General features: G+C 43.5%; 1 protein-coding gene across 1 annotated transcript in view; it reads right to left on the reverse strand.

The window, feature by feature from the left end:
* LOC127566958 (keratin, type II cytoskeletal 8-like) overlaps window positions 1-16,213 on the reverse strand; it is a 110,296-nt gene that overhangs the window by 4,641 nt on the left and 89,442 nt on the right. Inside the window, exons 2-7 of the mRNA XM_052009521.1 lie at window positions 5,585-5,856; window positions 5,153-5,361; window positions 2,470-2,530; window positions 2,286-2,381; window positions 944-1,108; window positions 37-162 (exon numbers count right to left, since the gene is read on the reverse strand). Coding sequence (XP_051865481.1) covers window positions 37-162; window positions 944-1,108; window positions 2,286-2,381; window positions 2,470-2,530; window positions 5,153-5,361; window positions 5,585-5,845 — 918 coding nt within the window. The 5' untranslated portion in view covers window positions 5,846-5,856. The remainder of the gene's footprint in view (window positions 1-36; window positions 163-943; window positions 1,109-2,285; window positions 2,382-2,469; window positions 2,531-5,152; window positions 5,362-5,584; window positions 5,857-16,213) is intronic.

Below are 16,213 nucleotides of genomic sequence, written 5' to 3' on the forward strand. Positions count from 1 at the left end.
AAAATGCTTGGTAGTAATCGATGTTGATGTCATTACCTGGTTCTTAAGGGAATCTATTTCAGAATTCATTTTCACAATTCTCCTGCTTGTTTCTGCAATGTCGCCCTTGAGGATGCGCAGTTCATCGTCATATTTTCCAGCAGACTGAGAGAGTTGATTGAACTGAAATGTAAGTGATATCAGAAAAGGGAAGAATATGAGACAACAGGGAATCAGATTGGGCTATTTGACCTGTCAGTTACAGATAACAACCTCCAGCCTTGTGAAGTCTAACTCCTGGAGGAAGAAAGACAGCAAGAGCATGGGAACACCACCGCCTCCACATACCCCTCCCAGTCACACACCATTCCTGACTTGGAAATATAATACAGCTCCTTCATGATCACTGCATCAAAATCCTAGAACTCCTCATGCAACAGCACTCCCGAAGTACCTTCCGCATAAGGAAGCCAGCAATTTAAAGAGTTGGCTCTCCACCACCTTCTCAGGAGGTAATTAGAAATAAATATTAAACGTCAGCCCACATCTTGAGAATGAACAATTAGAAAATAAAAGGCTGAATGCGATTCAGGCTCCCACAATCTCCCGCCACTTGAAGGAGGTGAATAAGCACAATAATTGAGGAGATTAAACCCAAGCTCATGAGGGATAACTTCACAAAGATCTTTGGATAGCACTTATCACGGGTTGGAGATTAGTCTTGGGATGTTATCTCTACTGACCTCATACCAGATGTATTTGCCTGTTTTTCTTTGCAAATTTTGGGCCCATTTAAAAACAATGCAGTGGAACAAAACATTTTCCAACTAGGGGCCCATATTATATCCCATTCTTGCCTGATCAGCTGCATTTATTTGTGAATGATGGGCTAATTCCTCCAGACCATATAAACTCACTTGATTCCCAACTACCTTCTTAAATTACTGGAAACATATTTCTTTACCTTGGATTTGTACATAGACTGAGCCTCCTCACGACCCTTGACTGCCAACAGTTCATACTGCTCCTTCATGTTAGTAACAAGTTCCTGGAGGTCCAGATCACGGTAATTATCAACTTCAACAGTGACAGCAATATCCTTGATTTGTGAATGCAGTTCACGGAGTTCCTTGGATATAGTTGAAAGAAAAATATATTCATTAGGAACTTGAAAAAACATAGCAAAATAAAACAAAATAACTACAATGCCTGGTAATTGTGGCCAGCATATATCTGAGCAGACAGGTCCTTAACTTTTAATTGGGCTGATTTCATTATTTATTTATTTGGATCAATGCTTCCTCGCCAGGGCCATTCAGTGACACTTGGAAGTGCTGACCTGTCAGTTTTAGATTAAGACTGGAATGAGTCTCCCACAGCAAAAAAAACCTTGATGACACTTGCTCTCTACGGCACATGGAGGATGACCTCTTGCTTGAGATAGCACCAGGCTGAAAGTCCCTTCAGGAACGAGAGGAGGAAAAAGTGGAAAATTGTGGGAGATTAAGAATCCAGATTCATTCTATGAAGGGAAACAATGTGCAGGAGTAAAGTGGACTGTGCTAAGTAAAGAAGACTTCAGTAAAAGAATTTGGAAAGAAGTATTTGAAACACTGAAGCAAATGTTTTTTGATTGGTTATTGAGAAATTCAATAAATCTTCATATCCCCACACCAAGTGTGACTAGATAAATAAATATAAACAAGTACTGTTTTCAGATTCCCAGTAAAAACCAAGTTAAATCCTGTCTTGTCTCATTCTATATGGTCCTAATGGGCCAATGGCAGCCTCCTGGGTTGGAGTAAGCAGTAACACGGTAGTAGCCTTCCTGTGAACCGTTACATTAAAATAGCTTCTAAAACACTTCTGCCACCTTGTTTTCAACCCATTTGATAATGTCATAAAGCCCTTGGGAGAAATATGTTTTTGATTGTTGTGCTCTGCATTTTTCATGTGGCAACTGCACAGACTGTTGCATCTTGGGAATTTAAGACATAACTGTTATTGGCAATTCTATACATTTAGGAGAGTGATTGATCTCGGGGGAAAATATCTCAGCCTAGGCTTATAAAAGAGGCATTGACAAAAGGTACCCAAAGTTACACCAGATAATTTTATATGAAAGTTTCATCATTTAATGACATTAGAAATCATATTTTGAGCCCTGTGTGCTATAGATGGTAATAAAAGCTGGGTGAAGTGTCTTTAGAGAAAACATTATTAGTGATTTGATGAAGAAAGCTTGTATGTATGTTTAAATAGCTTTTATTATATAATGCCAGCAAAATCTTTGACAATAATTTTACCTCTTCGTAGACCTGTTTCAAGAACTCAAGCTCACTGACGAGTCCATCGAGTGAATCCACAAGCTGATGTTTTGTCAGATATGAATCATCGACCCTCTGAACAAGAACAATCAGGTTATATTCAATTTTAGCACAACAGCATAAAGATTACTTTTCATTATGCAAAAATAATCAGTGAACATACCTTCTTCAAAGTTACAAAATCATTTTCCATTCCTGCACGATTATTCATTTCATCTTCATACCTTTTATAAAAGCAAAAGGAATTTTTATCTTCCTAAAAATGTGCTAACATCAATCATACAACTACAATAATAATAAACATGTACTTGAGGCACAGTTCTTTAATGGTTTTTGCCTTGTCATGGGAACATGAACTATCAGGGCTGAGTAGTGTGAGAAAAAAAGATAGGTTGGGATGTATGTGATGTGCATTTTTATGACAACAAATCTAAATCAGTGCTACGTCTTTGGAATATTTCAGTGAGAAAGTGAATAATATCCTGAACCAGTATTAATCCATTGCATATTTCTATATTAAAGTGGGTAGAAGAGGTAGTCAAAGAGCTAACAGAGTTATGGAAATGCCAAAAGAAGCACAAGGTACATACAATAGATGAAAAAACTAAATCCAAACAATCAGATCACTCCCTCATTTACTAGGATATTATTTATCAAAGCAGTGGCTACTGTGAATTACCCCTCGCGTATGTGGGTGGCAGGATAATAGAAGGTGTTAGTGGGCATGTGCCAGAGAATAGCTTACAGGGAAGTAAATGAAGGAATGGAATTCATGGGGTTGCTCTCTGTGAACCACATAGACCTAATATGCTGAATGGCTTCCTTCTATGTCATGAAGAAATATATAAATATAAACCATAGATGTTAAAAACGTGTGATTATAAGAGGAAAGCAAGACTTTTTTGAAGTTCTTGTCAAGAATGATTTGGAGTCAAGAGTTAACATAAATGTTATTAAACAACCGAGCAGGCCCAGAGGGCTGATGTAGTGTTAGTTGTTCGACTGGCTTCTCATTCAATGTTTTGTCAAATTATAAGAAATAATATCTATACTGCTGCCACGAGACTGGAGTCTCGTGGCAGCAGTGTCCTGAGCTGTTGGGAGACTGGCACATGAAGCAGGACTTGGTAATGCCTCCTACTGTACCAGATCCTGGGGTTTCATATTCACTGGTGGTACACAGGTTGGTATTGTCCTGTAAAATTCCTTTAACAACTGAGTCAGTTTAACATCCCATCTAAAAGGCATCCCCTTTGAAAATAAAGCAAGACCTCAGTTTAGACGTGCTCAGATCCCTGGTGTGGAGTTTGAACCCATGACTCAAAGGCAAGAAATGCCCTCAACTAGACCTCAGTGAAGAGCACCTATATTAAGTTATTATTTCCTTTGTGAATCAGACAATTGGGAATGAGGATATATTGGGAGACATATAAAGGTTTGTCTTTAAACCAGTAAATACTACTTTCATAGAAGTTTATACAGCTCTTTATATACCTATACATCTACTTATGTGGAGGAACTTTAAAAATGCTCTTTTAACAGTTATGACACACACTTGGATAGTGTCTGCTCGAGTAATCAGTTATGGAGGCTTTGGGGATATTAGCTTACTGTGCAAGCCCCTGAGGATATCTGTGATGCTCCTCCAACTAGCATACAGTATGCAGTATGGAGCAGCTCTCTCAACATTGCCTGTCCCTCTGAGAGGTAAAAAGTGTCCTGGTTTAAATATAAAAACACACATGAAAATGAATGGTAAATAAAACCCGAATGTATTTAGCCTGCCAGGTACAGTCATAAGGGAGGTGGAAAATTCACAATAGATACTTTCTTTCAGAGAACAATGGGAGCAGGGAGTGTACATGTTGGAAGCTTTTGTGTGTTGAGCAACAAATGTTCTTCCTGCATCTCACCTTCACATTCCTATATAGTGTTATTGCCCATTTTCACATTTTCCTTTGAATAAAGTGTCCAGAAACTATTTCTCAGCCAAAACCATGTTTTGAAGAAATAGAATAAGCCATAGTTCAAAATGACCCGGTGCACTCGTGTGGGTGTCAGCACACTACAGCTACCACTGCCAGATTTGTAACAGCAATTCCGAGTTATAATAACATCCCTCTTTCCATCTATACGCAGGGACAAGTTAAATGGCATGAAGAAGGCATGAATGGGACATAGGTCATTTGCTAACATGACAAGCAATAAGTTTTCAAATTTGAATTTTACACCGGGTTGCATTTACACTGTAGCAAGTTTGAAACCAGAGATGATTACCCAGAGATGACCTCCCACCCATTGCCAGAGTATACTTGAGCTTATGTTGCACAGTTTGTTAGGAACCACTGACAAAACCCTTTCACCTCAATGCAAACATCAAGCTGCATCTGTTGTTTAAAAAAGAGCAGGCTTTCTTGCACTAACTGAGCTGAGCTGATCAGATCAGAGAGTGACGTGGGCACATCTTGGTTCCAAACTGTGGTCTATGGAATACCACAGTTGACAACTGGACCATTGGACTTGAGAAGGAGGTAACACTGCAGCCGGAGTTTCCTTTCAGTGCACCTAAGCAGAGAGTTGGATGGATCAGGGGAAAGCTTTGGTAAACGAGTGGTTGAGAAGAGGCATTTCTCTCTGTTTAAGAAAAAGTGGAAAAATAGTGAAAGCAGAAGGTGATATGGGTTGTGGAGAGAGAAAGTGGGATTGCTTGAGCAAAGAGCCAATGCAACTACTACTACTGGATGATCTCTCTCAATGCTGCAAAGTTTTTGATCCCATGATTTGCACCCTTCACTTAATGAGAGTAGACATTTAAAGAGAAAAACAACATTGTATTTGACACCTACTGGATCTTGAGGCCAGTCACCGCCTTGTGCATCTGTTCCAACTCACTATCCAACCGTATCTTGTCTTGATTAAAGCTTTCCAGCTGTCGGGCCAGGGCATTGATGTATGCCTTGTACAGATCCTCGTGGTTGGAATTGTAACCTCCCTGCTGCTGCAAGAGAGTCCATTTGGTCTCCAAAACTTTGTTTTGTTGCTCAAGGTGACGAACCTGGAAGGGTTCAAAAGACAGACGGGGAGGGGAGGGGGGGTTGTCGGAGAATATCAAAACAATCAGAAAACAAAGCACCAGTAACATTGGAAGAAAGAAACAATTCCATGTCCCTAATGGATTCAAAGCAGCAAAATCCTTCCACCCCGAGAGTAACCATTTCTCAAACAGAAAGTTCAATGTATTTTCAGGCATCTTTCAGTAAAAGACTTTAAATATTTACCTTGTCGATAAAGCTGGCAAAACGGTTATTGAGTGTCTTTATCTGGTCTTTTTCCTCTCGGCGAATCACTTGGATGAGAGGGTCGACATCCTGAGTCATCATAGTGGATGTGCTGATGACATTTCGGTAAGATGGGGAACTGACTTGCTTCACAGTCTTCGTGGTTGAAATTGTGGTCCTCCCAACATCAGAGCTGGAAGAACGGCTATAGGTAGCTCGGCTGCTGCTGCTGCTATGTTCAATCTGCTTTGATGTCTGCATTTTGGCTTTTTCTGCAGGTGCTGATTCAAGTCAGCTCGTAACCTACAAAGTTTGCCAGATCTAGTTAAGATTTACAAGTCTGCATGCCGTTTATATAGACTGAAAACCTGTCTCAAGTTGCAATGCACGTTTGTCAGGAAGATCCTTTCTCTTGGGAGTGTGGAATGTAGTTATGCCACCAGCACACTGAAGGCAAGGCTAAATTCTTAGTGGTCACATACCAATGTTATAATTAAAATCAATCACCATTTATTACCTACTAAGAAACTATTTTCGATCATAATACCTTAACTGATTTATTCTGACACCCACACCAAATATTTAATGCATTCTATGCCAATAGTTCAGTGGGGAAGAGCATCATTCAAGTGGTGGTTGTCATTGTATCTGTTAAAAAAGGAAGAAAATGACCCAAAAAAACCCCAATTTTGCAGCACTAAAGAGTCACCTGAAAAACCTCGGAGGTTGAGATTTTCAGGTATCCGGAGCAGCCACCCAAGTCAGCCTGCCTGACCCTCTCAGGGAAATTGGGCTGCCCTCACGGTGCAACATAGATTTGCTGGACCAGATACAGGCCAAGCACAGCCGCCAGGAAAATGGCAACAGATATTTTAGGTGGAGCCAAGAGGAGCAGCAGCAATACTCCTGCCAGCTCCACAACACCAGCCAACTCCCATTCTCCCTATGATCTATCGACTCCCCAGATTCTACCCCTCACCTGTCCACTAGGGGCAACTTACAGCGGCCAATTAACCTACTGACCCGCACGTCTTTGGGATGTGGGAGGAAACCGGAGCACCCGGGGGAAACCCACGCGGTCACAGGGAGAACATGCAAACTCCACACACAGACAGTGCCCGAGGTCAGGATCGAACCTGGGTCTCTGCTGCCATGAGGCAGTGGCTCTATCAGCTGCACCACTGTGCCACCACCCCCCCACCCCCTAACCATTGCTAGTGTTACACAAGGCCACTGCCAGTGAGATAAGTGGCCCAATATTCAATCCACTTAAAGAGCAGGCTGCTTGTTTGGATGAGGTCCAGTTTTGGGCCAAGCTGGGGCCTCTCAATTCTAGCACTGCACATAAAGTGACAAACAGGCACAGACAAATCTCTACACAATTGAAACAAACATATAGCAATGGCTTCAAATGCGATGACCTCACCTTCAAGTACAAAACCTCAGGGATGTGTGCTGAGCCCACTGTTCTACTCTCTCTACACTCATGACTGTGTGGCTAGGCACAGCTCAAACACCATCTATAAATTAGCCGATGACACCACTGTTGGCAGAATCTCAGATGGCGATGAGGAGGCGTACAGGAGTGAGACAGATCGGCTGGTTGAGTGGTGTCACAACAACAACCTCGCACTCAACATCAGCGAGACCAAGGAACTGATTGTGGACTTCAGGAAGGGGAAGTCGGGAGAACACACACCAGTCCTCATTGAGGGGTCAGCGGTGGAAAGGGTGAGCAGCTTCAAGTTCCTGGGCGTCAACATCTCAGGGGATCTATCCTGGGCCCAACACATTGATGCAATCATGAAGAATGCACGCCAGCAGCTCTACTTCATTTGGAGTTTGAGGATATTTGGTATGTCACCAAAGACTCTTGCAAATTTCTACAGATGTAGGGTGGAGAGCATTCTGACTGGTTGCATCACTGCCTGGTATGGAAGCTCCAACGTACAAGATTGAAAGAGGCTGCAGAGGGTTGTAGACTCAGCCAGCTCCATCACGGGCACAACCCTCCCCACCATCGAGGACATCTTCAAGAGATAGTGCCTCAAGAAGGCGGCATCCATCACTAAGGACTTTCACCACCCAGGACATGCCTTCTTCACGTTACTACCATCAGGGAGGAGGTACAAGAGCCTGAAGACCCACACTCAATGATTCAGGAACAGCTTCTTCCCCTCTGCCATCAGATTTCTGAACGGCCCATGAACCCATGAACACTACCTCGTCATTCCTCTTTTGCACTATTTATTTATTTTTGTAACTTATAGTAATTTTTATGTCTTGCTCTGTACTGCTGCCGCAAAACAACACATTTCACGACATATGTCGGTGATAATAAACCTGATTCTGATTCTGACAATCAATGCTTTTCATAACATGGTTCTATTAGAGATTAAAATGGCAGCCTAAGTGTGGAAAAGTTGAGTAAAATTCTGAATTAATACTTTGCATTCATCTTCAAAGAACAGGTGTGATAAACATTAACATGGGATGCAATTAAAAAAGAAATTGGGAAGAGAAGGAGACTGCATGTAAAAATATTGGCAGGTAAACTTGAGGCAGTCCCTGAAATATTTTGTAAATATGTGAAAGGAAAGAGTGGGTCATACTGGAGACCAAATGGTAACCTGGGTGTGTAGCTGGAAGGTGTGTATCATTCTGAATGAGGACTTGGTACCTGTCTTCATGGAAGTGGGGATGATGCAGACATTGACACTGTGTGAAGTTGTGGAAATGATCAGAATAGAGAGGACATATTAAGGGGGTTCACCGTTCTTTAAGAGCCTGGGATGCATTTTATTCGAGTCTGGTGATTAACAAACTTATACAGAAGCAAGGAAGGAGATAACACCGGCTCTGACTACAGCTCCCAGTGCTCTTTGGCTACAGGTGTGGTGCTGTAGGAGGCTGGTAAGTTGCTGATGTGGTACCCTCGTCTACAAAGGGAGAGAACAAGTAACTACAGGCTGGTCGGCCTGACATTGGTGCTGGGCAAGTTACTGGGAGGGTATAAGTCAGCAGTTAGAGGAACACAGGTTGACCAGACACAGTCAGCATGGATTTATTAAGGGAAGGTTGTGTCTGACTAACATGTGACTTTTTTGAGGAAGTAACAATGCGGTAAAGCGTGTACAGCATTTGACGTAATATACATCGGTTTTAGCGAGACATTTAATAACGTGCCATATGACAGATTGATCAGGAATATAAAAGTTTATGGGATGTAAAGGAAGGTGGTGAGTTGGATGAAGCATTGGTGGAACAGACAGGGTAATTGTTGACTGGAATGTTAGTGACTAGAGGACTGCTGTATGTACTGGGGTTCTGCAGTGCTCACTACTGGGCCCCTTGCTCTTTTGTGGTTTGTACAAGTGATTTGGGCTTAAATATAGGGGCAACAATAATATATTTGCCAAAGTTGGCAGTGTGGTTGATAATGAGGAAGAAAGTTCCAGGCCACAGAAAGATGCCATCGGACAGGTTAGGTGGGTAAAATTGGGAAATGGAATTCGGTCCAGAGAAATGCATCTGGGGAGGACAAACAGGGCAAACCAATACACAATAAATAGTAGGATATTAAGAAGTAAAAAGGAAGAGAGGCATCTTGGAATCCATGTCCACAGATCCCTGAAGGTAGCAGGACATTTAATCTCCCAGGTTACTCCCAAAGTGGGTAACCTGTACCATCAGCAAGGCTGAGGGCAGCAGGTACACGGCGCTGACTGGGAAATATATCATCGCTTCTTCATCATCGTTGAGTCTAAACGCTGGAACTCCCTCCCAAACAACACCGTGGGAGCACCTTCACCAGAAGGACTGCAGCGGTTCAAGACACCAGCTCACCCCCTCCTTCCCAAGGGCAATTCGGGATGGGCAATGAATGCTGGCTCGGCCAGTAATGCCCAGATCCTGAACAATGAATAAATAAAAACTTCCTTATAAGCCTGTGATCTGCACGTGCTGTTTTGGGTTTGGATACCAGAGGAGGAATTTCATGGAAAAGCATACACTCTGAGCAAGAAAGAATGGAAATCCATTTTTGAACTTTAGCACAGCAATTCAGCCTTGAACTTATGCCTTGTGAACAGGTGCATAGGAAGGCTTCACAAACGTGGATATTTTCTTGTCGATTATTTTAAAAGAGGTTTCTTTTTCCTTTCAAATAGCTTAACCCAGCCATTAAAATAACAGAGTACTTTCAAATAATTCTGTTGAGTGACCATTCACTGACATTTCCAAAGTAATTTGGTCAACATGTTCTTCAGCAAATGGGGCTGAACTTGTTAACTGCCAAGCCCTGAAAATAACAAGAATTTGCTTCCACACAAACAGGTCGGATGAGATTGTTTTGCAATTCAAAGGAGAAAAACAATGCATAAAACTGGTTAAGTCACATTTTTAGATAACACAATAAAATTCAAACATCTTAACCTAGTTGCAGTTCAATTGCACATTTCATAAAACTTGGGTATCCTGTTCTGATATTGGGAGAAGTTCAGTTCTGTAAATATTGTTTTATAAGAATCACATGAAATCCACAGGATAAAAGCAGGCCTGAGTAATTCTGAAGCAGGTTTTAATATTCCATATGAGCTTCTTCCCACTATGACCTCTCCTCACCCCTGCCCCCCAATATTCTCTTCTTCATGAGTGGATCAAGCCAATAAATACTTAACACTTATCTGTGTTATAAAATTCCTCCTTACATCCTTCGTTTGATCTGCGGCTATCTTCTTGATCTGTATTTTCTGACATCTGAAAATATACTTATCATATTTCTTTTATTCATTATCAGGCGGGGGTTTCACTGGCAAGATAGTGTCATCCTTATCTACTCTCACAAAGGTGATGATGAGCTGCCTTCAGAAACCTCTGCACTCCATGTGTCTGCCTCTTGGCTCTCTCATCACACATTGCATCCCCAAGCCAGCAGTAATGTTCTTCAAGACTTGGCCAGTTGTGGCTACATTAAAGTCGCCCACTGCAGCCTGTAAAGCCGCTGCCTCACAGTTTCAGTGACCCAGGTTTGATTCTGACCCCCGGTGCTGTCTGTGCATGCGTGGAGCTTGCAGGTTCTACCAGTGACCACAAGGGTTTCCCCCGGGTGCTCTGGTTTCCTCCCACATCCCAAAGGTGTCTGGGTTGGGAGGTTAGTTGGCCCCTAGTATGTAGGTGAGTGGTAGAATCTGGGGGAGTTGATGAGAATGAGAATAAAAATGGGATTAGTGTAAATGGGTGGTTGATGGTCGGAACAGATATTGGTGGGCCGAAGGGCCTGTTTCCGTGCTGTCTCTCTATGACTCTGCGAATGATGCAATGAAACTTCACAGGAGTCCACGCTGAAGAGCCCTACCTGTATACCGTTGTGCCACTAACTTTGGTACTTCTCTCCTCACAGTGGGACAGTACATTTGCAGAGACGGTGATCAAGAAGTCTGGCACATTGGCAGAAAGGTAGGATTCTGTGAGTGCCAGCCTGTTGCTTGAGCAATCATGGAACAGCTGTCTGAATTTTGGCTCAATGAATGTCCGTGAGGAAAACTTTACAGAGTCAACTGGGCCAGGTGTGCTCCTGCCATGTACAATTTTGGTGGTCTATCCTGTTTCATTCTTATACTTTTTCCATCAGCAAAAGAAAATAGGAGCAGGAGGAGGCCATTTGGCCCTTCAAGCCTGTTTGGCCATTCATCACGATTAAGGTTGACCTACCTCAGCATTTTCCTGCACTACCCCACTATCCCATGAATCCTTTAATATCCACTCACTTCTTTTGAATGCAATCAATGACCGAGCCTCGATTCACCACCCTTTAAATGAAGAAATTTCTCTTATCTCAGTTCTAAACAGCTGATCTGACTCTGGCCCCCGATTCCAGATTCCCCAACCAGGAGAAACATCACCCCTGCACCATCCCTGTCAAGCCATGTAAGAATTCTGTTAACTTTAATGAGGTCACCTCTCATTCCGACTAACAGAAGGCAACGATAAAGGTAATAAGGGGAGAAAAGATTTAATATGAAGGTCAGCTAGCCAATAATATAAAAGAGGATACCAAAAGTTTTTTCAGATATACAAAGAGTAAAAGAGAGGCAAGAGTGGACATGCTGGAAAATGATGCTGGAGAGGTAGTAATGGGGAACAAAGAAATGGTGGGCGAACTGAATAAATATTTTGCGTCAGTCTTCACTGTGGAACAGCCAGCAACATGCCAGAAATTCGAGAGAGTCAGGAGGCAGAAGTGAGTGCAGTCAATATTACCAAGGAGAAAGTGCTTGGGAAACTGAAAGGTCTGAAGGTGGGTAAGTCACCTGGACCGGATGGACTACAGCCCAGGGTTCTGAAAGAGGTAGCTGAAGAGATTGTGGAGGCATTAGTAGTGATTCTTCAAGAATCACGAGAGTCAGGAATGGTTCCAGAGGACTGGAAAATCACAAATGTCACTTCACTCTTTAAGAAGGGAGGGAGGCAAAAGGCAGGAAATTATAGGCCAGTTAGCCTGACCTCAGTGGTTGGTAAGATGTTAGAGTCCATTATTAAGGATGAGGTTTCAGGGTACCTGGAAGCTCATGATTAAATAGGCAGAAGTCAACATGGTTTCCTTAAGGGGAGATCTTGCCTGACAAATCTGTTGGAATTCTTTGAGGAAGTAACAGGCAGGATAGACAAAGGAGAGTCAATGGATGTTGTTTACTTGGATCTTCAGAAGACCTTTGACAAGGTGCCACACATGAGGCTGCTAAACAAGATAGGAGCCCATGATATTACAGGAAAGGTACCAGCATGGATAGAAGATTGGCTGACTGGCAGAAGGCAAAGAGTGGGAATAAAGGGGGCCTTTTCTGGTTGGCTGCCGGTGACTAGTGGTGTTCCGCAGGGGTCGGTGTTGGGGCTGCTACTTTTCATGTTATGTGTTAATGACCTGGATGACGGAATTGACGGCTTTGTGGCCAAGTTTCCGGATGATACAAAGATAGGTGGAGGGGCAGGTAGTGTTGAGGAAGCAGGGAGTCTGCAGAAGGACTTGGACAGGTTGGGAGAATGGGCAAAGAAGTGGGAGATGGAATACAGCGTAGGGAAGTGTACGGTCATGCACTTTGGTAGAAGGAATAAAGGCACAGACTATTTTCTAAATGGGGAGCGGATTTAGAAATTGGAGGTGCAGAGGGACTTGGGAGTCCTGGTGCAAGATTCCCTAAAGGTTAACTTGCAGGTTGAGTCAGTAGTAGGGAAGGCAAGTGCAATGTTAGCATTCATTTCGAAAGGACTAGAATATAAAAGCAAGGATGTAATGCTGAGGCTTTATAAGGTGTTAGTCAGACCACATTTAGAGTATCGTGAGCAGTTTTGGGCCCCATATCTAAGGAAGGATGTGCTGGCATTGGAGAGGGTCCAGGGGAGGTTTACAAGAATGATCCCGGGGACGAAAGGGTTAATGTACTCACTGGAGTTTAGAAGGATGAGGGGGGATCTCATTGAAACCTACTGAATATTGAAAGGCCTGGATAGAGTGGACGTGGAGAGGATGTTTCCAGTAGTGGGAGAGTCTAGGACCAGAGGGCACAGCCTCAGAATAGAAGGATGTCCCTTTAGAGCAGAGATGAGGAGGAATTTCTTCAGCCAGAGGGTGGTGAATCTGTGGAATTCATTGCCACAGATGGCGGCGGAGACCAAGTCATTGGGTATATTTAAAGTGGAGGTTGACAGGTTCTTGATCAGTAAGGGCGTCAAAGGTTACGGGGAGAAGGCAGGAGAATGGGTTTGAGGGGGAATAATAAATCAGCCATGATCAAATGGCAGAGCAGACTCGATGGGCTGAATGGCCGAATTCTGCTCCTATGTCTTATGGTCTTATTCTGCTAAATTCTAGACCATGCAGATCTGGTCTACTCAGCCTTCGCAAACCCCGCCATCCCTGGAACCTGTTTGATGAATCTTCAATACACTCCTTCTGTGATGAATACATCCTTTCTTAGGTAAGGAGACCGAAACTGTACACACTACTCCAGGTGTGAGCTCACCAAGGCCCCATTCAATTGTAGTTAGGCACCTTTGCTCCTGGAACAACACACAGGATGCTGGGGGAATTCAGCAGGTCAGGCAGCATCTGTGGAGGGAAATGAACAGTCACCATCTCAGGTCGAGACCCTTCAGCTGGACTGAAAGATAGAGGGGAGATAGCCAGTATCAAGAGGTTTATACCAATGGTGAGTTTGTGGGTGGGGCAGAAATGTATGTGATGACACCTTCTAAAGTTGGCAAGCCCACTTTGGTTGGATGGGCAGGAAACCTGATTTTGGGAGGAACTCATTGCAGTTTGAGTATCCTGTTATTTTGTTCTTTTGTTTCAGGAAATTGGCCAGATATGAACAATAGAGTTAAAAAGGATGAGACTAATGGTTGAATTTTGATAAATAGTCATACAGCACAAAAACAGGCCCTCCAGCCCACCATGTCATTGCTGACCATCAAGTAGCCAACTATCGTGATCCCATTTACGAGCACGTGGTCCACAGACTTCTCTGCCTTGGCAATTCAAGTGGTTGTCTAGGTACTTATGAAATGTTGTGAGTGTCTCTGCCTCCACCACCCCTTCGGGCAGTGCATTCCAGATTCCAACCATCCTCTCGACTTAAAGATTTTTCCTCAGATCCCCTTAATTCTTGCAGTCCTCACCTTAGATTTATTCCCTCTGATTTTAGACACCTCTGTCATAAGAACATAAGAACATAAAAAACAAGAGCAGGAGGAGCCCATCTGGCCTGTTGAGCCTGCTCCACCATTCAGTAAGATCATGGCTGATCTGGCCGTGGTCTCAGATTCACCTACCTGCCTTTTCCCCATAACCCTTAATTCCCCAACTATGCAAATATCTATCTAACTGCATCTTAAATATATTTAATGAGGTCGCCTCTACTGCTTCCCTGGGCAGAGAATTCCACAGATTCACTACTCTCTGGGAAAAGCAGTTCCTCCTCATCTCCATCCTAAATCTACCTCCCCCGAATCTTGAGGCTATGTCCCCTAGTTCTAGTCTCACCTACCAGTGGGAACAACCTTCCTGCCTCTATCTTATCTATCCCTTTCATAATTTTATATGTTTTTATAAGATCCCCTTTCATTCTTCTGAATTACAGCGAGTATTGTCCCAGGCAACTCAATTTCTCCTCATAGACCAACCCCCCTCACCTCTGAAATCAACCTGGTGAACCTCCTCTGCACCGCCTCCAAAGCCAGTTTTACCTTCTTCAAGTAAGGAGACCAGAACTGCATGTAGTACTCCAGGTGCGGCCTCGCCAGTACCCTGCACAGTTGCAGCATAACCTCCCTGCTCTTAAGTTCAATCCCTCTAGCAATGGAGGCCAACATTCTACTTGCCTTCTTGACAACCTGTTGCACCTGTAAACCAACCTTTTGCGATTCATGCACAAGCACTTCCAAGTCCCTCTGCACAACAGCATGCTGCAATCTTTCACCATTTAAATAATCTGATCTTCTATTTTTCCTTCCAAAGTGGATGACCTCGCATTTACTAACATTATACTCCATCTGCCAGGCCCTTGCCCACTCACTTAACCTATCTATATCTCTCTGCAGACTGTCCGCATCCTCTGCACTATTTGCTTTTCCACTCAATTTAGTGTCATCAGCAAACTGAGATATTCGGTCCCCTCTTCCAAATCTTTAATGTATATCGTGAACAGTTGAGGGCCCAGCACCGACCCCAGTGACATCCCGCTCACCACTGATTGCCAACCAGAGAAACACCCATTTATCCCAACTCTCTGCCTTGTATTGGTGAGCCGATCCTCTGTCCATGCTAATACCTTACCCTCAACTCCATGCATCCTTATCTTATGGATAAGTCTTTTACACAGCACCTTATCAAACGTCTTCTGGAAATCCAGGTATACAACATCCACCTGTTCCCCTCTATCCACTGCGCTCACTACATCCTCAAAGAACTCCAGTAAGTTTGTCAAACAGGACCTGCCCTTACTGAATCCATGCTGTGTCTGCCTGATGGAACCACTTCTATCCAGATGTCTCGCTATTTCTTCCTTAATGATAGCTTCAAGCATTCTCCCTACTACAGACATTAAGCTAACCAGCCTATAGTTACCTGCTTTTTGCCTACATCCTTTTTAAACAGTGGCGTGACATTCGCTATCTTCCAATCCGCCGGGACCTGCCCAGAGTCCAGAGAATTTTGGTAAATTATCACAAATGGCTCCACTATAACTTCCGCCATTTCTTTCAGTACCCTGGGACCATCGGGACCTGGGGACTTGTCGACCTTTAGGCCCACTCGTTTGCTCATCACTACCCCTTTAGTGACAGCGATTGTATCGAGGTTCCTCACCTCCCATCTCTCTTTGGCATGTTGGACGTGTCCTCCGACGTTAAGACGGACACAAAATAGTCATTCAAGGCCTTGGCCATTGAGACGTCATGGGAAAATGTTTCTCACTAATCACCCTACCTTTGCCCTTCACAATTTTGAACACCTCCATCAGGTACCCCCCGCCCCCCAAGCCTCCTCTGCTCCAAGGAAAACAAACCCACCCTATCCTGCCTCTCCGCGTTACTCCATCCCAGGCAATGCCCTGGTGAATCTTGTCTGCACCC

The sequence above is a fragment of the Pristis pectinata genome, chromosome X (assembly GCF_009764475.1).
Source record: "Pristis pectinata isolate sPriPec2 chromosome X, sPriPec2.1.pri, whole genome shotgun sequence".
NCBI classification, from domain to species: domain Eukaryota; kingdom Metazoa; phylum Chordata; class Chondrichthyes; order Rhinopristiformes; family Pristidae; genus Pristis; species Pristis pectinata.